Genomic DNA, 22,338 nt, shown 5'->3' with positions numbered 1-22,338 from the left:
GGTTACTGCGTGGAGAGACACGGGGGCACAAGTGTCAGCTATCCACCAATCCTTCGTTGACCCCAAATTCATCAACCCAAAGGCCAAAGTTACAATTTACCCCTTCATGTCACAAGCTGTAGACTTGCCTACAGCTCAACTGCCTGTCCAGTACAAAGGCTGGTCAGGAATGTGGACTTTTGCAGTCTATGACAATTATCCTATCCCCATGCTACTGGGGGAAGACTTGGCCAACCAGGTGAGGCGGGCCAAGAGAGTGGGAATGGTTACCCGTAGCCAAACCAGGCAAGCTTCCAGACCCATTTCTGTTCCTGAGCCGTCCACAGAAGCCCCGTCTGTGTTACCAGAGACCCAGACAGAGGCAGTGGACCCGGATTCCATGCCTACCACTGAAACAGCCACAGCATCTCCAGTCCCAGGCCCGGAACTGGAACAGCAACCAGCACCAGCAAGTGCAACCACATCTTCAAACTCAACGCCAGAGGGCGCCAGCGAGCCAGAACTGGCAGAAGCAAAAGACAGCCATACCCAAAAGGCTCAGCCAGAGCCTGAAATACCCTCAGGTGCACCAGCGGAGAGCGGTTCACCAGCAACGGAAACAACCCCATCACCTACATCGCTTCCAGAGGGACCAAGCCCAAGTCCACAGTCTGAGGAAGAACTGGTGACCCCAGCCTCAAGGGAACAGTTCCAGGCTGAGCAGGAAGCAGATGACAGCCTTCAGAAAGCGTGGGCGGCGGCACGGAGCACCCCACCGCCTCTCAGCTCTTCTAATCGATCCCGGTTTGTTATAGACCAAGGACTTTTATACAAGGAAATTCTTTCTGGTGGACACCGGGAAGAATGGCAGCCGCACAAACAGTTGGTGGTTCCAACTAAGTACCGGGGGAAGCTCTTAAGCTTAGCCCATGATCATCCCAGTGGCCATGCTGGGGTGAACAGAACCAAGGACCGGTTGGGGAAGTCCTTCCACTGGGAGGGGATGGGCAAGGATGTTGCCAAGTATGTCCGGTCTTGTGAGGTATGCCAAAGAGTAGGTAAGCCTCAAGACCAGGTCAAGGCCCCTCTCCAGCCACTCCCCATAATTGAGGTCCCATTTCAGCGAGTAGCTGTGGATATTCTGGGCCCTTTCCCAAAAAAGACGCCCAGAGGAAAGCAGTACGTACTGACTTTAGTGGACTTTGCTACCCGATGGCCAGAAGCAGTAGCTCTAGGCAACACCAGGGCTAACACTGTGTGCCTGGCCCTAACAGACATCTTTGCCAGGGTAGGTTGGCCCTCTGACATCCTTACAGATTCAGGGTCTAATTTCCTGGCAGGGACCATGGAAAAACTGTGGGAAACTCATGGGGTGAATCACTTGGTTGCCACCCCGTACCACCATCAAACCAATGGCCTGGTGGAAAGGTTCAATGGAACTTTGGGGGCCATGATAAGAAAATTCATCAACGAATTCTCCAATAATTGGGACCTAGTGTTGCAGCAGTTGCTGTTTGCCTACAGGGCTGTACCACATCCCAGTTTAGGGTTTTCACCATTTGAACTTGTGTATGGTCACGAGGTTAAGGGGCCATTACAGTTGGTGAAGCAGCAATGGGAGGGGTTTACGCCTTCTCCAGGAACTAACATTCTGGACTTTGTAAGCAACCTACAAAGCACCCTCCGACACTCTTTAGCCCTTGCTAGAGAGAACCTAAAGGATGCTCAAGAAGAGCAAAAGGCCTGGTATGACAGACATGCCAGAGAACGTTCCTTCAAGGTAGGAGACCAGGTTATGGTCTTGAAGGCGCAACAGGCCCATAAGATGGAAGCATCATGGGAAGGGCCATTCACGGTCCAAGAGCGCCTGGGAGCTGTAAACTACCTCATAGCATTTCCCAATTCCTCACTAAAGCCTAAAGTGTACCATGTTAATTCTCTCAAGCCTTTCTATTCCAGAGACTTACAGGTTTGTCAGTTTACAGTCCAGGGAGATGATGCTGAGTGGCCTGACGGTGTCTACTACGACGGGAAAAAAGACGGTGGCGTGGAAGAGGTGAACCTCTCAACCACCCTGGAACGTCTGCAGCGGCAACAAATCAAGGAGCTGTGCACTAGCTTCGCCCCATTGTTCTCAGCCACCCCAGGACGGACTGAACGGGCATACCACTCCATTGATACAGGTAATGCTCACCCAATCAGAACCCCACCCTACCGGGTGTCTCCTCATGCCCAAGCTGCTATAGAACGGGAGATCCAGAACATGCTACAGATGGGTATAATCCGCCCATCTACCAGTGCATGGGCATCTCCAGTGGTTCTGGTACCCAAACCAGATGGGGAAATACGCTTTTGCGTGGACTACCGTAAGCTAAATGCTGTAACTCGTCCGGACAACTATCCAATGCCACGTACTGATGAGCTATTGGAAAAGTTGGGACGTGCCCAGTTCATCTCTACAATAGACTTAACCAAGGGGTACTGGCAAGTACCGCTAGATGAACCTGCCAAGGAGAGGTCAGCATTCGTCACCCATGCGGGGGTGTATGAATTCAATGTCCTTCCTTTCGGCCTTCGAAATGCACCCGCCACCTTCCAGAGGCTGGTAGATGGTCTACTAGCTGGACTGGGAGAATTTGCAGTTGCCTACCTCGATGATGTGGCCATTTTTTCAGACTCCTGGCCCGAACACCTACTCCACCTGGAAAAGGTCTTTGAGCGCATCAGGCAGGCAGGACTAACTGTTAAGGCCAAAAAGTGTCAAATAGGCCAAAACAGAGTGAACTTACCTGGGGCACCAGGTGGGTCGAGGAACCATAAACCCCCTACAGGCCAAGGTGGATGCTATCCAAAAGTGGCCTGTCCCAAGGTCAAAGAAACAGGTCCAATCCTTCTTAGGCTTGGCCGGATACTACAGGCGATTTGTACCACACTACAGCCAAATCGCTGCCCCATTGACCGACCTAACCAAAAAGACCCAGCCAAATGCCGTTAAGTGGACTAATGAGTGTCAAGAGGCCTTTACCCAGCTTAAGGCGATGCTCATGTCTGACCCTGTGCTCAGGGCCCCGGACTTTAACAAGCCATTCCTAGTAACCACAGATGCATCTGAGCGTGGTATAGGAGCAGTGCTCATGCAGGAAGCAACAGATCACAACTTCCATCCTGTCGTGTTTCTCAGCAAGAAACTGTCTGAGAGGGAAAGTCACTGGTCAGTCAGTGAAAAGGAATGCTATGCCATTGTGTACGCCCTGGAAAAGCTACGCCCATATGTTTGGGGACGGCGGTTCCAACTACAAACTGACCATGCTGCACTAAAGTGGCTTCATACTGCCAAGGGGAACAACAAGAAACTTCTTCGGTGGAGTTTAGCTCTCCAAGATTTTGATTTTGAAATTCAACACATCACAGGAGCTTCTAACAAAGTAGCTGATGCACTCTCCCGTGAGAGTTTCCCAGAATCCAGTAGTTAAAAAGTATCCTTAAAATGTAAAAGTCTGTTAGTTATATACTTAGTAGTATATGTAAAGGTGCATGTGTTGTATTAATCTGTTTATTTTCAAGTTCTAGAAGGAAATTGCCGCCAGTGAGCTTCCCCACTGTCTGCAATTTGGGGGGCGTGTCATAAACAGATAGCTAAGGGTTAATGTCTCTTTCACCTGAAACACCTGACCAGAGAACCAATCAGGAAACTGGATTTTTTTCAACTTTGGGTGGAGGGAAAAGTGTCTCTGAGTCTTTTGTCTGTTTGCCTGCTTCTCTGAGCTTTGGAGAAGTACTTTTTATTTTCTAGTCTTCTGTTTCTAAGTGTAAGGACAAAGAGATCAGATAGTAAGTTCTATGGTTTCTTTTCTTTGGTATTTGCATGAATGTAAGTGCTGGAGTGCTTTGATTTGTATTCTTTTTGAATAAGGCTGTTTATTCAATATTCTTTTAAGCAATTGCCCTGTGTTGTGTCATCTGAATACAGAGAGAACATTTGTATTTTTTCTTTCTTTTCATATAAAGCTTTCTTTTAAGACCTGTTGGAGTTTTTCTTTACTTCAGGGAAATTAAGTCTGTACTCACCAGGGAATTGGTGGGAGGAAGAAATCAAGGGGAGAGCTGTGGGTTGGATTGCTAGCCTGATTTGGCATTTCCTCTGGGTGAAGAGGAAAGTGCTTTTGTTCCAGGATTGGGAACGGAGAGGGGGAATCACTCTGCGTAGTTTCACAGAGCTTGTGTCTGGGTATCTCTCCAGGAGCATCTGGAGGGGGGAAGGGAACAAGGATTATTTCCCTTTGTTGTGAGACTCAAGGGATTTGAGTCTTGGGGTCCCCAGGGAAGGTTTTTCAGTGGGACCAGAGTGCCCCAAAACACTCTAATTTTTTTGGGTGGTGGCAGCAGTACCAGGTCCAAGCTGGTAACTAAGCTTGGAGGTTTTCATGCTAACCCCCAAATTTTGGACGCTAAGGTCCAGAATCTGGGAATAAGGTTATGTCAGAGCCCAACAATCTAATCATCTTTCAATCCACCTTATAGTCCATTAATCCAATCCATGCTTTTTTAATTTGCTGGCAAGAATACTGTGGGAGACCATATAAAAAGCTTTGCTAAAGTCAAGATATGTAACATCCATCACTTTCCCCATATCCACAGAGCCAGTTATTTCATCATTGAAGGCAATCAGGTTGGTCAGGCATGACTTGCCCTTGGCGAATCCATGTTGACTGTTCCTGATCACCTTCCTCTCCTCCAAGTACTTCAAAATGGTTTCCTTGAGGACCTGCTCCATGATTTTTCCAGAGACTGAGGTGATGCTGACCAGTCTGTAGTTTCCCAGGTTCTCCTTCTTCCCTTTTTTAAAGATGGGCACTATATTTGCCTTTTTCCAATCGTCCAGGACCTCCCCCGATCGCCACAAGTTTCAAAAGATAATGGCCAATGACTCTGCAATCACATAAGCCAACTCCCTCAGCACCCTCGGATGCATTAGATCTGGACCCATGGATTTGTGCATGTCCAGCTTTTCTAAATAGTTCTTAATCTGTTCTTTCACCACTTAGGGCTGCTCACCTCCTCCCCATACTTTGTTACCCAGGACAGCAGTCTGGGAGCTGACCTTCTCTGTGAAGATCAAGCCAAAAAAAGCATTGAGTACTTCAATTTTTTCCACATCATCTGTCACTAGGTTACCTCTCCCATTCATTAAGGGTCTCACACTTTCTCTGACCTTTTTCTTGTTGCTAAAATACCTGGAGAAACCCTGCTTGTTACCCTTCACATCCCTTATGAGGTGCAACTCCAGGTGCATTTTGGCCTTCCTGATTACACCCCTGCATGCTCAAGCAATATTTTTATACTCCTCCCTAGCCATCCCTGACCAAGTTTCCATGTGTTGTAAGCTTTCTTTTTGTATTTAAACTCACTGAAGATTTCACTGTTAAGCCAAGCTGGTCATCTGTCATATTTACTATTCCAGGGGTTGGCAACCTCTGGCACGTGGCTCGCCAGAGTAAGCACCCTGGTGGGCCTGGCCAGTTTGTTTATCTGCTGCGTCCGCAGGTTCAGCCGATCGCAGCTCCCACTGGCTGCAGTTCACTGCTCCAGGCCCACGTGAAAGTGGTGTCTATTGCGGAGGATTAGGCTGAAATTTCTAAGATACCCCTACATTTACATGACTGTACCAGGACTTCCAGTTCTTCCTGTTTGTTTCCTCGGCTTTTTGCTTTCATGTACAAGCACCTAAGATAACTGCCCGATTGCCCTGCTTTCTCAGTATGAATCAGGAGGCCTCCCCTGTTGCACCCTCCTCCTTGTGTTTCTTCCTGGTATCCCAATTCCGCACTTACCTCAGTACTTAGGTCACCGTCCCCTGGTGAACCTAGTTTAAAGCCCTCCTCATTAGATTAGCAAGTCTGCCTGCAAAGATACTCTTCCCTCTCTTCTTTAGGTCGATCCCATTTCTTCCTAGCATGGGTGGCAGGTTTGTAGAAATTTTGGTGGTGCCCAGAACCTGCCACTCCAACTCTGCCCCCCCAAAACTCTGCCCTCCACCTGCCTAAGGCTCTGGGAGGGAGTTAGGTTGGGGGAGGAGGTGTAGGATGCAGGTCCTGGACTGGGGATTAGGGTGCAGGAGGAGTGCAGGGTCCATACTCTGGGATGGAGTTTGGGTTGGGGAGGGGGTCTGGAGTGCAGGCTCTGGGATGGAGTTTGGCTGCTGGATGCAGGCTCCAGGCTGGGGCAGGGGGTGGGTGTGAGGGGTGCAGACTCTGGGAGGGAGTTTGGGGGTTGGAGGTGGTGTAGAGAGAGCAGGTGCAGACTCTGGAAGGGAGTTTAGGGACAGGAGGGGATGCAGGGGTGAGAACTGAGGATGAGGAGTTTGGGGTGTAGGAGGGAGCTCAAGGCTAGGGCAGAGGGTTTGGGTGTGGGGTGAGGGCTGTGGGGCTGAAGATAAGGGGTTCATGATGCAGGAGGGGGCTCAGAACTACGGCAGAGGATTAGGGTGCGAGGGGATGAGGTCTCTGGCTAGGGATGACGGGTTCATGTTGCAGGTGGGGGCTCAGAGCTAGGGCAAAGGATTTGGGTGCGGGGGGATGAGGGCTGGGAAAGAGGCGTTTGGGGTGTTGGAGAGGCTCAGGCCTAGGGCAGAAGGGCAGGGTAAGGGGGGCACTAAGACCCTGGGGCAGAAGACACCAGTTGATGCTGGGAGCCAGTCTAGTGTAGTATACTGCTCGGCGTAGGAATGTGCTACACCGGCAGCACAAGCAGGCACGGGAGAGGCACATGCCACTTTCTTTCAGGGAGGGACGTGGCAGGGCACGGGGCCTGGGGCCCTCTCCAGGCAGGGCTGCGGGAGAGACCCAGCTCCAAATATTAGTGGAGCAGGGCCCCTAATCCTGAATATTCGTGGAGCCCAGGCACCACAAAAGAATATAACTTGGCACCTATGTCCTAGCACTCCTTCTTTCCGGAACATCTAATGGTCAATGAATCCAAAGCTCTCTCTCCCACACCACCTGCGTAACCACACATTTACCTCCACAATCCGACGGTCCCTAACTGTACTTATCAAACCTAATGCAAAATGAATTTATCAGTAGGAGTGCAAGAAAAATATAGCAGACTATTTTTGACAAAGCTGAGAAAGTTGAATACTGCTAGCATTTATTTTGCTGGAGGAAATGCTTCCCACTAGCTGCTTAGTGGATATAAATTGTGCTAATTAAGGTCTAAATAAGAAGCATCTCTTACAAGTAAGTTTTGTCTATTAGTTTTCACATGCTTGTCCTTTATCTCCCTGAATTGGGCATTTTAGTTATTTATGAATCCAAAGCAATAAAATAGAGAAGTTAAATGTCTGTCTGCAACTAAACTCAAATGGAGGAGCTATGATCTGTGCGCACAGGTCAGAAGGGACTGGGATTTGGGCCCCTTGGTGCACGTAAATGTAGGGGTATCTTAGAAATTTCAGCCTAATGCCCTGCAACAGACACCACTTTCACGTGGCTCCGAAGAGGAGACCTGGAAATGGTATGTGTGAGATGGATGCAGCACAATCCCCCCCACGCCCAGAGAGAGAGAGAGAGAGAGAGAGAGAGAGAGAGAGACCGTGAGGACCAAACCGAGTCGCTGCCAGCACCAAAGATGGTGGCTGAGGCCTAGCTCAGGGCCGGGCGGCGCCACGGCGGAGGCAGCTTCCGCCCGGCTGTAGTCACGTGGCCGCTGCCACCCACCCCGGCCCCTCTGGCCGCGCCGGGCTGGCTGCAGAGCCCTGGCCGGGACTTGGGTCCGCTTCGCGGTGGCTACGGGCGGGCTGACGCTGGGCGCGATGCGGGCCCCGGCGGGTCGCGAGGCGGAGCCCGAAGACGGGGCGGACCGCACCCCGCTGCTGGGCGAGTCCCAGCCCGGCACAGGTAAAGAGCCGGGGTGGGCCAGCAGCTGCCCCGGGCGAGCGGCCTCCGCGCGTTGCTATGGAGCAGGCGTGCGGGGTGCGGGGGTCAGGGCGCCCCGGCAAGGCTGTGGCAGCGGGAGCAGCTTGGCCTAGCGGGGCTGCGAGCCCAGCTCTCCTGGCAGGGACTGAGGGGTCCCCCTGAGCCTGCTGTGCCGGCCCCTGCTCCCCTGAGAACCGCCGCTGGGATGCCCCTTCCCCTCTCCCAGCCCCAGTGCACCGGGACCGGGCATCGTCTCGCGGCTGGCCCGGGTGTCCAGAGTTGGGCGCTGCCCGGATCAGGTGTCTTTGCGGAGAGTGACGCCTCTTCTAAATCTCCCCACGGCTACACGGATGATCACGGGGATAGGTGGCCGTCCTGGATCGCGCAGGGTGTGTGCTCTGTTACCCAGCAGACTGCTGATAAAAGCTACTTCCAGGGAACTGAAATTTTCCACAGTGTCCCAAATCTTTGTGAAGGTTTGAGCATTTCTCCACTCGGTATTTTAATCTTCATCTGAATCTGTGGTCCTTTATGCACTGTTAGCTAGTTACTAGGGGAGCATTGTGTTGTGAGTTGTGCATACAGGTGAAGAAAAATCAATAGAGCAGAGGAAACTCTAACACAGGTCATTTTAAAGAATGAGGCAGGAGAAATAAATCAGTTCTAACCCTTTGAGCAGCATTCTCATTATTATTTCTCATTTTATTTAAAATGAATATTACCATAGCATACTAGAGGCCCCAGTCTTTGTGTTATGCATTATACCGGTCTATGGTACAAGACAGTCTCTACACCAAAGAGTGTACAATCTTGGACCCTGATCCTGTAAATACTTACACGTGCATAATTTTAAGTACAAGGGTTGTCTTGTTGATTTAAAGTTAAGTCTTTGCAGGATCAACTCGTGACCTAAACACTAACTAGTGGGAAAAGCAAACAAATGGATTTCAAGAGAAGAGGAAGTTAACAGAACTGGACAAAAAAATAGATTTTTCAGTTTGTTGGCAGTTTCAGAAAGTAGAAGAAAAATTGTTATGAGTTGAACAAAATGTTTAGATTTGACAAAAATCAATGTTTCAGTTTTGAACATTTCTTAAATGTTTTTGATTTTTAAAACAAACTAAAGGGATTTTTGAAAACAGTTACAGTAATACTAATACAGCCATGTCTTTTAATAGCTGAGTGGTATAGACAACCTGTAGATATATAGGTGGGGGAGGCATAGGTTTGCTTACTGAGTCCTAACATTTTTCTGCCTGAATTATTATCAGCTGACAGTGTTCCACAGGAGTCATGGTAGAAGTTAGTTGTAAGGAGGAATGGTAGTTGCTTTACAGCTTTTGGGGAACAAAGGGTGATGGTGGTTCCACCATAGGGGTGTGAGGAAGAAGGCATGATGGCGTTCCTGGGAGCACCAGACACTGTGGCTTTCTATTTGTCAGTTGTTAAAGCAATACATTCTTAAGCTTGCACAATGTGCCATGCTCTAGTTTGAGTGGCTCACCTCACCCACAAGAACAAATACAAGAAAACAACATCCTTAAACTGCAAAAGGACGGCATCAGGGAACTTTCAATACAGACTTTCTCTTAAAAAAAAAAAAAATAAGAAGAAGGAAGGGGGCCAGGGCAGACTATTACAGTTCTAACTGAAAGACGGGAAAGCATGTTTTTGAAAGCGACAGAAGTAGGAGCAGAAGGCACTGTTCAAGGTAAGGAATTAAACTCTGTGTCTGACTGTGTTGGACCCTGCATTGGCCTTCTTCCTATTCATAATCATTTTAAAAGGTGGGAGGAGAGCGAGATTTATCTTAGAAAAGTAAATCTGGAGCTTTCTGTGCTTTGACTGATCAAGCATTCTCAAATAACATCTAGATCAATATTTAGATGCATTAAGCAAAATATATGATGAGAAGTTTACAACTTAACTGTATGCTGGAGTCGTGTTTTTATTAGATTTTTGTATAGTGCATTCATTTTCCAGACTTTATTTCTAAAGGAACAGTAATAGAAATTCCAATTAATCTACATTTCCAAGGGAGTGTTAGATCATAAAAATGTGAAGCTTCATTTGTTTAACCTTTCTATTAACCATGATGTCTAAACAGATTTAGTCATAATTGTACTCTTTCTTTGGAAACTGTCATGATCAATCAATTTGTATTAAGGACCTATTGCTTCCAAAGGAACTTGAGAGAGGATAAAGTTGGTTGACTAGTTTTGCACACTGAGGACTTCCTGAAGAATTATTTTTTAAACACCCAGTACATCTCAATTGTACCCCTTGATCTCACTTAAAAATGAGATGTGCCTCTTTCAAATACTGTTTAAAAACAAGATTTTCAGAATTATCACAATCTGGTAAAGATGGCTCTGTGTTTATCTTTTGCATTGAAGTTTTAGATTTTTCTTTTGTATTTAATTTTTTAATATATGCAGAAAAAGATGTGATCAGTATACACTGTCACAGCATTTTGAGGTGGTGTCACCAATCTACACTTACTTTTCATGTGCACTGTTAGTAAAATTTCTGTTATCTCCAGACTTAGCTCAGTAGTGGAAATCCCATTGTCCTGCAACCTTTTACAATTTCAGCATAATTCTTTTTTTTTTTTTTTAATCCTTGAAACTTCTATCTATAAATATTGGGCATCAGTTCATATTCCTCTAGCAAAGTAGCATTATATTTCCCTGGTGTGTGTTCAGATTTCTTTGATGAGCCTGTCTTATAATACTAAACGCTGCCCATGAAGCAGTGTACGCTCTGGTATGTCTGCAGAAAAGATTTTCTCCTTGTGTCATGCTCATTGTATAATTTTAGTTATTCACTACTATAATCCATTGCTTTTGAGTAAGCAGGTGTGCAGTTCCTGATCTTCCTCTGTTACCTTTAATTCTGTAAATGTTGCTTTGAAGGTCTAGCAAACAACAGTTGATTTTTCAACTTTTACCTGTATTCCCCATTCTTTCTATGATTGATCAGTCCATGTTCTGGCCTAATGGCCATGATTTTGAATGTTAGTGATTTTGGCAGGAGGCATAAGTTTAACTTACTTTTAAAGATGTATATCTTAGAATTCATTCTTAACATTTATTTTATCCTGTATCAGAGATGTTTTTAATTGGTCCATAATTCAGTCGTTCATAAACGTGTCTTCTGGATTTCTTACCAAAAAAATACTTGTTTGAATGTATTTTCTTGTCATGGGAATGCTTTAAATTGTATTTATTATTGTCTTTTATCTCAACATTTATCAGCTGTTTAGTTTCTAACACTGTTATTACTGTAGTTATCCAGTTCATAAATTGGGAGATTATTTTTGTTGCATTATGTGGAGTCTTAAAATCTTATTTCTCTAACTACAACTTGTCCATGTTCAGGAATCAAACTATGTAGAACAGGTATTGCTTTCACCTTAAAATAAAACACAAATTGGGAAATACGGATTGGATTTTATATAGCTTGAATAGTCAGGAGTTAGGTGTAGGACCAACTCCAGAAGTCCAAAGATTCAGTATTTGCTTTTAAGAATCTCTGTAATTTCCACACGTTCCCACTTTTTTTTTTTTTTAGGACTCATCTACCCTAGAGCCGCAGCTTGCCCTAGTACAGTTTATTGCAGATTAATATATATGCTCAGGCTTCAGAGCTGCTTCTCAACTGCTATCCCACCCCTGAAGCTTCACTAACACATCCACTACTAATGTTCTGCCTTCCAGTGTGGGAAGGATCCACATCACAGGGAATCCTATGGGTTGCCCGCTACCAGGCATGGAATCCTCACAAAGCAAGGCTCCACGGTGTGTAGCAGGCCTGAATTAACCATTATACACTGGTTGCACTTGCACAGGGCACCTGACTGTCTGGCCAGTTTTTTGCATTGCTAGTTTCAGGGTGCTGGTGATTTTTTAAAAATGTGTAAGCTACAAATGGAACAAAAAAAACCTGGCAGGTCAGACTATTGGTGGTGTTGGGGAACCTGAGAGGGGAAAGGAGTGATTCTGGCTGATGGTGGTGCTGGGATTGCTGGGAAGAGAAGTGTCAGGCTGTTAGGTGGGGTGGTGGGGGGCACCTGGATAGGGAAGAGAGGGATTGGGGTGGAGTGGGGCTTCTGGGAGAGGCCTGGCTTCTCAGGTTCCTTTTTGGGGTTCAGCTCATCTTTGGTCATTCTGCTACCTCGCTGGTATTGGTGTCATGAACTGTCAAAGCCATGGGTGTCCTCTTCAGGGTCCTAGTAGTTGGCCATAATGGTATCCAAGTCCACCAGTCTTCCCACAGGGACAAGAACCAGCTTTCCTGCTGGCTTGGTTGCTGATTCCAAATGCTGGAATTGGTGTCTCAGTATCAGTCCCTTAATTCAGCTCAAATTTGTGTCCAGATCCATCTAAGACTCGGTGCCCTTTTCCCTTAGGAGCTGGTAAAGTTCCTCTCTTAGCCCTGCCTATTTTTCAAAAGGCAGCAAAGCATCTCTGGCTCAAATATCCAATGCATTAATGCACTTGCTGTTTTCTGATATGTGTGGTCTCCAGCAAGTTCTGCTTTCATCCAGAACCTTTTCCACTAGAGCTGGGGAGCCAGATGGACTTCTTCAAGTTCATTTCTAAGTTACATATCATAAATATGCCCAGGCAATTAGCCTACTTAGCAAATGCCTCTCAGAACAAAATGAGAGCGTAAATATTAGATTTATTTTAAAAATCAAATTGCCATGTATATTGAAATTAAATATTCTAGCTTTTATTAGTATATACTTAGTATAATAAAATATATTTCATATTATATTTTAAAGTATTCAATCTAATAAATAATTGGAGATGTTCTCATATTTATAACTGTATATCATTTGGTCTGTCTACTTCGGGGGGAATTCTGCGCTGCCAAAAAATTAAAAATTCTGCACACTATTTTAGAATTTTGCATATTTTGTTTGTCAAAATAATACCATGTAATCACACCAGTTTCAATTATTTTGGTCATTTATTTCAAAATATCTGTGAACAAGTATGTCTGTAACAACAAAAAAGATTCAGGAACAATTTTTTGACAAATAGATTCCTTACTAGGCATATTAATTCAAAACTCTGAGTAATAATTCATTTAAACTACAATACAGAGCCGTATTTCCCGCACCTCTCAGAAGCAGTGCAAAGACTTGAAGGAGTAGGGGTAATGGAGGAGCTGAGGGAGAGGGAAGTAAATTGCTGGGAAAGAGCCTGGGATATGAACTTGTAGGGTTGTTGGGTTTGGATTGGAAAAATATGGAACAGGTTTTTGTGGGGGCAGGGAAGGATTGTTAGGGAGCTTCCCCCATACTGTCTGACCGCTAGCCTCTCCCATTCAGTCAGGTACATCAGTCCCTGGCCCCATGTGTTCCTGCACCTCCATGTGTCCTTGTACTACCTGTCCACGTGTCCCTCCACCCCCACTCAGACACCCCTGCATCCTCATGTGGCCCTGAACCCCTTCCCCATGTGTCTCTGTGCCCCTACTCAGCTACTCTGTCCCTGTACCCCCTCCCTTTGTCCCCATGTGTCTCTGTTCCCCCACTTAGCCACCCTGTCTTTATGTAGCTCTGCACTCCTTCCTCTGTCACCATGTGGCCCTGCACCTCCATACCCATTCAGCCCCTGGCCAGTCTGTCCTCCCCCACTAGCCCTTATAAGCCCCTGTCTGACACACCCTCCCAGCACCCCACACTGTCTATCTTCCTATCTCTTGACCTGGCCTGACAGGTGCTGTGATGAAGGCAGACTCTTTCTCTTCCCTAGCTGGCCAGGAGCTGCTGCTCTGTTCTGTCACCACAGTGCCCTCAGATGGGCAAAGGGCAGAACTGCAGAAGTTATTTTCTGCTGGGAGCTGCTACTGTTCTTGCGCCACAGCACCCTCAGGTGAGCATAAGGCCAAACTGCATTAACGTTTCAGCAGATGCTTTTTTCTGCACAAAAAAATAAAAATATGCACTGCTCGTTAATTGTATGTGTGTGCAGTAGTTCAGAATTCCCCTAACAGTATCTGTCTGGCATAAGGAAGGTGAGTAGTTCCCAATTTCCATAGTGTACAGAGCCAAAAAATTCTTTTATCTGACGCTGTGTCTAAGAGTTGCACTATTTGAGCTGCTGGAGATGTCTCTCTGGCTGTAAAGGAGAGGGTAAGATTTTTTTTTTTCTAGGTGTAGCAAACAGATCTAGTCACTTTACTGATCCAAAAGATACATTTTTACTGCTCTTCAGTCCCATCAGCATTGAGATCATGAGCTGGACTTTCATGGCTCACATTTTCAATTCTGTTGATGATGCCACGTTCTATCTACAGACTCTATATTAGTGCTGGTGATGTGAAACACAGAACCTACTTGACTTCCAGATCCAAGGCTGAGTTCATTGGAGAGTTAGAAATCTCTTAAGTCACAAAGGGAAACAAGCTACTGCACACATTTTCAAGTGTATAACGTACTTGCCACTGATCTTAGTTTTTGGTTTTTTTATTGTGAAGTTTCATTTTGAATCACTATGTTTCAGAAGACTTCTTGAAACCTTTGTAACCATACTGTTAAATCCCCTTTGTAAAAATCATGCTCTACATTTATGCTTGAGGATCAGCCCTTTGACCAATAGGTATATATGCTCTTAACTGCCAATATGTTTGGGAGAGTTGCTACACTCGTATGGTTTGCATGTCAGCAGGGAACTAGATCAAAAACTTTTCTTCCCACTCCCACTGAGTCACTCAATATCTAAAATATGTTTTTCAGGGTAAATAAACTTGTTTTCTCACTTTTTATACATAAATATCTAAATTATACTGACCAAAGTGCTTTTTATCCTTTTTTGCAGCATCTAACTTTTTTAAATCTCTTGTTTCAGTGCCTACATGCTGCTCCGCTCGCTACAATTTAGCGTTACTGGCCTTTTTTGGATTCTTCCTGTTGTATGCATTACGTGTGAATCTAAGTGTTGCTCTTGTAGACATGATAGAACCTAATACAAGTTTAGCAAAGAATACAACTTCCAAAGTGTGTCCAGAACATTCTTCTGTCCTAAACATACCTCGGAATACAACGGTAGGATTTAATATATATTTTCTAAAATATGTGATGTTATTTTCAACAGCATGCTGCGATTGAGTTTGATGTTTCATGTTTAACTGCTCTGTTAACAGTAGAGGAGTGGTGCACTGTTTTGTTTGTTTGTTTACCGGCAGACCTTCTCAGAATATAGATTGGCTCTTTTAGAGCTACTCTGAGACCTTAGGTGAATAATGTTTTGTCCTAAAGGACAGACTGTATTATATCCTTTCTAAACTGTACTTAGCAAAATGGCTACACTGACCTTGTAGGTTTAATATGATTCACTCTGAATTGTATGTGTGAAGTGGACATTTCCTGTTGTATCTGCGTCAGAGCAATTGAGATCTCCATGTCTCTGCCATATTATTAAGCTACATCTGTTTTTCGTAGTCTTGACTTTGTATGAAATTTTGTTTTAATGAAAGAAACAAGTTTCATTACGTCTTTATTGCATACATAATATTCTTTATCTCCTCACTTGTGATCTCTCTCACAGTTCTGGGTGGTCCTTCATATTCATCCTCTTTCTTTCCTTCCCTCTCTCTGACCTTTGAAACTACCTTCTCTGATCTATTTCTAGCAAACACATTGATTTTTCCTTTCTGTTTCCTACTCTTTTCCATATCAGTGCTTATTTCCATTCTCTCCTTGAACACTGATTTGCCAAGCCATCTCTCTTCACTGAAGCTCTTCCTGGAATCTTTGTCATATTGCCTATGAAAAATGAGTTGATGATTTAAAAAAATAAAAAAGTTGAGGGCCCATAAAAATGTGTGCGTGTCTTAACTGACAACTGTGCATCCTATTAATGTAAAACTCATCCTGGCTCACCTTTTTGGCTCATTTAGGACTTGCTTGTTGAGTCGTGTCTGAATTTAGACCAGAAGCTGTTTGGGGCAGGGACCAGATCCCTCCTTGTTCTTGTGAAGTGCCCGACACACACATGGATTTTCAAAAAATAATTAATGATGATTCAGAACTTCTGTGTCTCATGCTGTCCAAAACCACCACCTCTGCATCCGTCAGTGCCCTTCTATCTCTTGACTTTATAATTGAAAACTTCGCCTCTCTGGTTTCTTGTTTTACCATTCTGTCCTCCAGTCGTCTTCAAAGGTTGTCTGCCCATGCCATTACTCTGATCTCTCACACACACTAGTGTATCCCTGTCTATTCTTGAATTTAGTGTAATCACAACATTCTCCTTTCCATAACCTTGCTGCTCCCGTATACATTTGTCTGCTTTTCCATCTGCTGCTTATCCTGCCCCATATAATCTTTTCTTCTCACCTCTACTTTCCTTTCCTTTCTCTTTGCATTTTGGCTTGCATCAGGCTATACCTATTCCAAAAATTGTCTGCCTAAGTAAAGGCTAAGTGAGTAAAAGCCAAGATGAAATGCAGTGAGACCTTCAAAGTTTAGTCATCAGGACTAAATAATGAACCATGGTTTAATTACATTCTTTGTCTGATATTAGTATTGCATGATGCAGAAAGAGTCCTAGTTAAGCCCTTTTCTATTTTCCTTCCTCAGGGGAAAAAGTATTCTTGGGATGCGGATACTCAAGGATGGATCCTTGGTTCCTTTTTCTATGGCTACATCATTACTCAGATTCCTGGTGGATATTTTGCACGTAAAATAGGAGGAAAGCTGTTGCTGGGGTTTGGCATCCTGGGTACCGCTGTCTTCACTCTGTTCACCCCCTTAGCTGCGGACTTGGGGGTTGGATACCTCATAGCAGTCAGAGCCTTGGAGGGGCTCGGAGAGGTACACCACGTTGTCTTGTATTACCCTTAATCCCAATTGGAGTCATTTCCTGTATCAAAATAGTTTTATTCTTCTAGCACAGCAGTTCTCAAACTGTGGGTCAGGACCCTGTTTTAATGGGGTCGCCAGGCCTAGTATTAGCCTTGCTGGGCGCTGGGGCTGAAGCCTGAGGGCTTCAGGTTACAGGCCTTCTGCCTCGGGTTGAAGCTCTTGGGATTTGGATTTGGCACCCCCTGCCCGGGAGGCAGGGCTTGGGCAGGCTTAGGCTTCAGCCCCTCCCTTGTGGGGTTGTGTAGTAATTTTTGTTGTCAGAAGGCGGTTGCAGTACAATGAAGTTTGAGAACCCCTGTCTAGCATATGGGAAACCAAGAGTTAAAAAGAGAGTTATTTTACTTGTACTTTTGCATCCTCTTAATGCACAAGGCATATTCACAAGCAAAAGATTAATTCTGCCTAACTGCCTGTGTGCATTTTTTGTCAAACTGCTTCTCGTTGATTCATGAGACTAATAAGTTGTGCTGCTGTTCTGAAGTATATGATTTAATTGACGCATGAAAGTTTGAGTAGATAATTCTGGAATTACCATATATTTCAACAAAATGCAAAATTGTTTTCCAGGGCGTCACCTTTCCTGCTATGCATGCCATGTGGTCGTCTTGGGCTCCACCACTGGAACGCAGCAAGCTCCTTAGCATTTCATATGCAGGTGAAAGAGAATGAAATGTCCAGATTGATAACGGGATTATAAATGTTTAGTCTACTAACACTTTTAAAAACTATTCATGTATCTAGTTAAAAACATAATTTGCCCTCATTATGCAAGCTATTGTTTACTGTTTCAGTGTCTGTTCTCAGATGTCTCTTCAGGATAATGACTTAGGAAAATAGCCCATAATAACAAGAGAGAGACTCTCCTTTCTATCTGCTCCACACATGAAAGTACAGTGTAGTACAACTTGTCTCTGTGGTCCTAAAACACTTTGACAGAGTTGTGTTATATACGATGGTGCAACAAATTACTGAAAATTATGCTGCAAAGATGCTGTATAGTAAATAAACTAAAACATTTAGGAACCAAGGAGGAAAGATAGTCATAGGCAAGAGTAAAAAAGAGAATTTTTGAGACTTCATAGAGTCTAAAGAAGTTAACAAAGTTACAGTGGCATAAGCTAGGTATAGAAGTGAGAGGAGAATCAGTCTATCAGTTCCAAACCCTGTTCAATGCTAAATAAGATACCTTAAATGTAAATTCAGAGAACAGTCTTTTTATTCTTTGTTCATGTTTTCATTCTTGGCAGTACTGTGATTTTTGGGCTTATTTTCTTTTGTCAACACTTAATGTTAAAGTAATATATAGTTCCTATTTAAATATCCATGGAATTATTATTTTGATGTGCTTTACATGAACATTGTGTTTTGTTTAATTAGCCAATTTGTGGTTGAAGCTTTCTCCCAAATTGCATGTGATCACGTCTTCATATTGCCCTATTTCAGCCAGAGCACAGTTCAGACACCTTAGTCTGTTCTTACTTTTTGAACCTGTCTGACCAACAAATCAACACAGTGATATCTGCTGGTTTTAGACTAGGTTTTGAAAGTGATTTTGTAAAATGGCATTTTGAGATTCTGTGCTGATTGTGTTTAATCTAAGCTGGGAATCATTTTCCTTAGTTTACAAGCACTACGATGGCTTTTTCCCCCTTAACTGCTGCCTCTTTGACTTGAATCTTGGATTGGAAAGTCAAGAAAGGTTCTTTCCTGCTTATGAAGCATCACCAGTAATAGCTTTGCACATGAAATTCTTCTGTTACCTATACAGTCCCACAGACGTTAATAGGTTTTGCCTTTCATAACTGAGAGCAGATGGTGGCCCTACAAATGGAACCTAGTTAACAGTTCTGTTGATTATGAGAATACTATCCAGCTTTCACATTCATAGCTGTGCTGCCTTTGCGTGGCTATCAGCCATTAAGAGCAGTAAAAACTGAGTGAGGGAGTCAGTAGATGTGACTCAGAAGATTTGTAGGGAACAGATCTTTGACCTAAGAAAAGTTCCCTTTTTTTTCCCGTCACTTTTCAGAGTCAAACTGTGTTTTTAGTATGCCTCCATTTCACATTTGGAGCCCGCCAGTTTATCGGAGATCGGTAATAGGCCAAGAACTCTTTCATAGATCTTTCATTGGTAGCGTTCAATGCTATGAGACTTTGCAATTCCTTTTTTCCATTTTATCAAAGCAGTTACAGTACTACTTTTGAACTTCACTGTTGTTCCCAGTAGCTAAAATGACAGCCCTCTAGTGGTGGTGAAAATGTTTATCTGCACACTTCTATAGTAAATCAGCAATAGCAGCAACAACAAAATCCGAGTGGTAATTCCAGCCATTGTATGTTTTCTTGGATCAATCCATATGCTATTTAAATGTGCATTGGTAAATTGAAAAACAAACTGTTTTCTTCTAGGTGCACAGTTAGGAACAGTTGTGTCTCTTCCATTGTCTGGCTTAATTTGCTACTACGTTAATTGGATTTATGTATTCTACATATTTGGTAAGTATTTGGGTTTTTTTAATTCCAAACGTACTCCTCTAGTGAAGATTTCCTTTTGCATTTCTATGACACCTCTTGCCATAAGATTGCAAATAAGTGATCAAATACTTCTAAAGATGTGCTTGTCCATATTCTGAAGCTGCTGATGCAGTGACATCTTCTGTCATGGAAAATCTAGAGGCACTTTCCCCTGCTTTACAAGAACAGTGATTCACAAGAACTTTCTGAGGGAAAATATAATTATATTATTATATATTTCCCAGGAGAAATACAAGGTTTATTGTTTTATTCTGATCCAGACTTCCAAAAACATTAAAACATTGCTTCCATTGTTGCTTGATTCTTCAGCGAAACTGATGCCTTTAATATAAGGTAAATTCCTGTAGGAGGTTGTAAACTATACCTTCAGTAAGCAAATTTGTCCTTAAATTGGGCTAAATGCTGTTACCTATCAAATATTCTGAGGTCAATCAATGTAGGAAAACCTAGGACTTGAATTTCTTGTTTGCTGTGTGAAATTGAGTTAACTTTAATCCCTGGAATAAACATGCTCATCTTATCTGAAGACCTTCTCAGATGTAACTTGCATGTGTTCTCCATTTACAATGTGAAACTCAGTGTTTCACTAGCAAAGCCACAGGAGTTGAGCTAGGGATTCACTAAAGAGTGCGTTGAAAAGAGGGATGTAGTCTTCTTTCCAAGAATCACATCCTAAAAGCTGATAGCAGCTCAGTGCACACACCTCTAGGAAAGAGAGAATGTATTTGAAATGACCACCACAGGTTCAACTGCTGCTTTCAATAACCCTTCCCCTGCCTCTGGCCTACTTCCAAGTCTACCTTATTTGAGAGAGGAGACCGGGAATAAATTATGAAGTATTAAACAGCTCCTGGTTTTGTGTTCCTAAAAGACAAAACCAAGCCTAACCTCCAAGCAAAACAAAGGGTTAAAAGCAGAAAAACATGGATAAACTAGTGGAAAGAGAAGACTGTTTTTATTATATAAAATAAACACAATTGAGTAGTACTGCTGTGATCTGGTATTCCACCACAGAAACTGTTTTCCATAATTTATAGTGCAGTATTTATTGCTGCTACTGCCAATTTTATTATTGTTGTTAAATAACATTTTTTAACACAGCCGTAGTTTATTATTTTTATATTTAAAAAATAGATACACTACAATCACTTGGGCCTTTCATAACTGTGCATCTTGTGAATTTTTTAGATTAAAATTTTGTATATGTTACTTCCTTCCTGTGTCATCCAGACACCTTGTCCTGTAGCTGTTCCATGTAGTGGACTGACGACAGATTCATTATTTACCATTATTGCAAATAAGGTCACTTTAAAGATGTCTCCATGCTAGGTCCTGCATATGAATCCTTGCCCACACTAAATGTTAAGGTCCATTCTCTGTCCTCACCAACAGGGACTGTTGGTATGAGGGTAGAGTTTGGCCCAAATATTCTAATACCATTTTTATTTGCTTGAGAGAATCATTTTCCCCTTTTGTGGCTCTAAGTGTTTGTATCTGTGTAGTACTTGAGGGCTTTCTTCAGTTTAATGTGCAGCTTTTATTTATTTATTTTCAATGGAAGGTGCACTTGGAGTATTCTGGTTCCTCTTCTGGATCTGGTTGGTGAGTGATACTCCGGAAACTCACAGAAGAATCTCTCCCACTGAAAGGGAATATATTCTTTCTTCCCTCAAAGATCAGGTATGTAGCTTTGATGCAGCTTTTCTTATTTAAATAAGAGCAGGAGCTACTGAGGGACAAACTCGCCATAATGTTGAAGGAAAAATTGAAGCTTAGATCAACATTCTTAATTTGAAGCAACTGAGTAAACTTTAATAAAAAAAATCAAATAAAAAAAAGGATGTTAAGATACTGGACTGCTAGATCAGTGAGAAACAATCATTAGTCATGAAAAGAGAGATACCTGGCAAAAAGAAAGCAAGTTTTACCCTTGAATATGTTTAATCAAAAAGTAATGTGAATGCATGTTAATTTTGTAAATATCCCCAAAAGGTGAATGCAGTATGACAACATACACAGGTGCATGCCATCCACATTTTCTAGCAACATGGGTTGCCTGTTAATGCATTGATTTGCATTACAACATACCTTTTTCTGCCTTGACAGTGTAGAGATATATAATTAAAGGAGAGTAATTGGGGAAATGCAGACTCTAGACCAGGGTTCGGCAACCTTTTAGAAGTGATGTGCCGAGTCTTCATTTATTCACTTTAATTTAAGGTTTCGCGTGCCGGTAATATATTTTAATGTTTTTTAGAAGATCTCGCTCTATAAGTCTATATATTGTATAACTAAACTAGTGTTGTATTGTAAAATAAACAAGATTCTCAAAATGTTTAAGTGTAATTTAAAGTTTAAATTAAAATGTTGATCTTACGCTGCCGGCCTGCTCAGCACTCTGCTGGTCTGGGGTTCTGTTCACCTAGGCCAGCAGTGAGCTGAGCAGGGCCTGCAGCCGGGACCCTGGCTGGCAAGGGTCCCAGCAGCCAGAACCGCAGACCGGCAGCAGGCTGTGTGGGGCCAGCGGCTGGGACCCCAGACCCGCTCAGCCCACTGCCAGTCTGGGGTCCTGGCCCTGCCCACATACAGTGAGTACCTACCTTCTCCCTGGTTTGGGGGTGCAAGAGTCAGGGCAGAGGGCTGGGGGCATGTGAGGGGGGTGCAGGTGTCAGGGCGGGGGGTGGGTATGTGTGGGGGTGCCAAAGTCAGGGCTAGGGTTGTCGGGGGAGGTGAAGGAGTCAAGCAGAGGTCTGAGTGTGTATGAGCAGGGTACGGGGCTCAGGGCAGGGACCTGGGGGGTGTGCAGGGCTCAGGGCAGAGGGCCGTGGGGGGGAGTGTCAGGGCTCAGGACAGAGGGCTGGGGGGGGGTGTGGGGAGGTCAGGGCAGGGGGCTGGATGGGATATGCCCCTATTCCACCCACGCACCCCCTTCCCCAAGGCCCTGCCCCTGCTTCTTCTCTGCAGACCCCAGGACTCCCATGCCCCATACAACCCCACCTACTCCCTCCAGAGACCCTCCCGGGATCCCAC

General features: G+C 44.1%; 1 protein-coding gene across 5 annotated transcripts in view; it reads left to right on the top strand.

Moving 5' to 3' along the window:
• Window positions 1–7,721: 7,721 nt before the first annotated feature.
• SLC17A5 (solute carrier family 17 member 5) overlaps window positions 7,722–22,338 on the top strand; it is a 41,220-nt gene continuing 26,603 nt past the window's right edge. Inside the window, exons 1-7 of one of the 5 annotated variants that reach the window (XM_030555767.1) lie at window positions 7,722–7,874; window positions 13,661–13,780; window positions 14,756–14,952; window positions 16,489–16,722; window positions 17,341–17,428; window positions 19,183–19,269; window positions 20,870–20,988. In XM_030555767.1, coding sequence (XP_030411627.1) covers window positions 7,790–7,874; window positions 13,661–13,780; window positions 14,756–14,952; window positions 16,489–16,722; window positions 17,341–17,428; window positions 19,183–19,269; window positions 20,870–20,988 — 930 coding nt within the window. In that variant the 5' untranslated portion in view covers window positions 7,722–7,789. Of the gene's footprint in view, window positions 7,875–8,978; window positions 9,604–11,462; window positions 11,693–13,660; window positions 13,781–14,755; window positions 14,953–16,488; window positions 16,723–17,340; window positions 17,429–19,182; window positions 19,270–20,869; window positions 20,989–22,338 lie in introns of those variants that run through there. The other 4 variants (XM_030555762.1, XM_030555765.1, XM_030555766.1 and 1 more) reach the window with 4 other exon arrangements.

This window comes from Gopherus evgoodei, chromosome 3 (assembly GCF_007399415.2).
Source record: "Gopherus evgoodei ecotype Sinaloan lineage chromosome 3, rGopEvg1_v1.p, whole genome shotgun sequence".
NCBI lineage: Eukaryota > Metazoa > Chordata > Testudines > Testudinidae > Gopherus > Gopherus evgoodei.
This window is presented reverse-complemented; position numbering and strand designations above follow the sequence as displayed.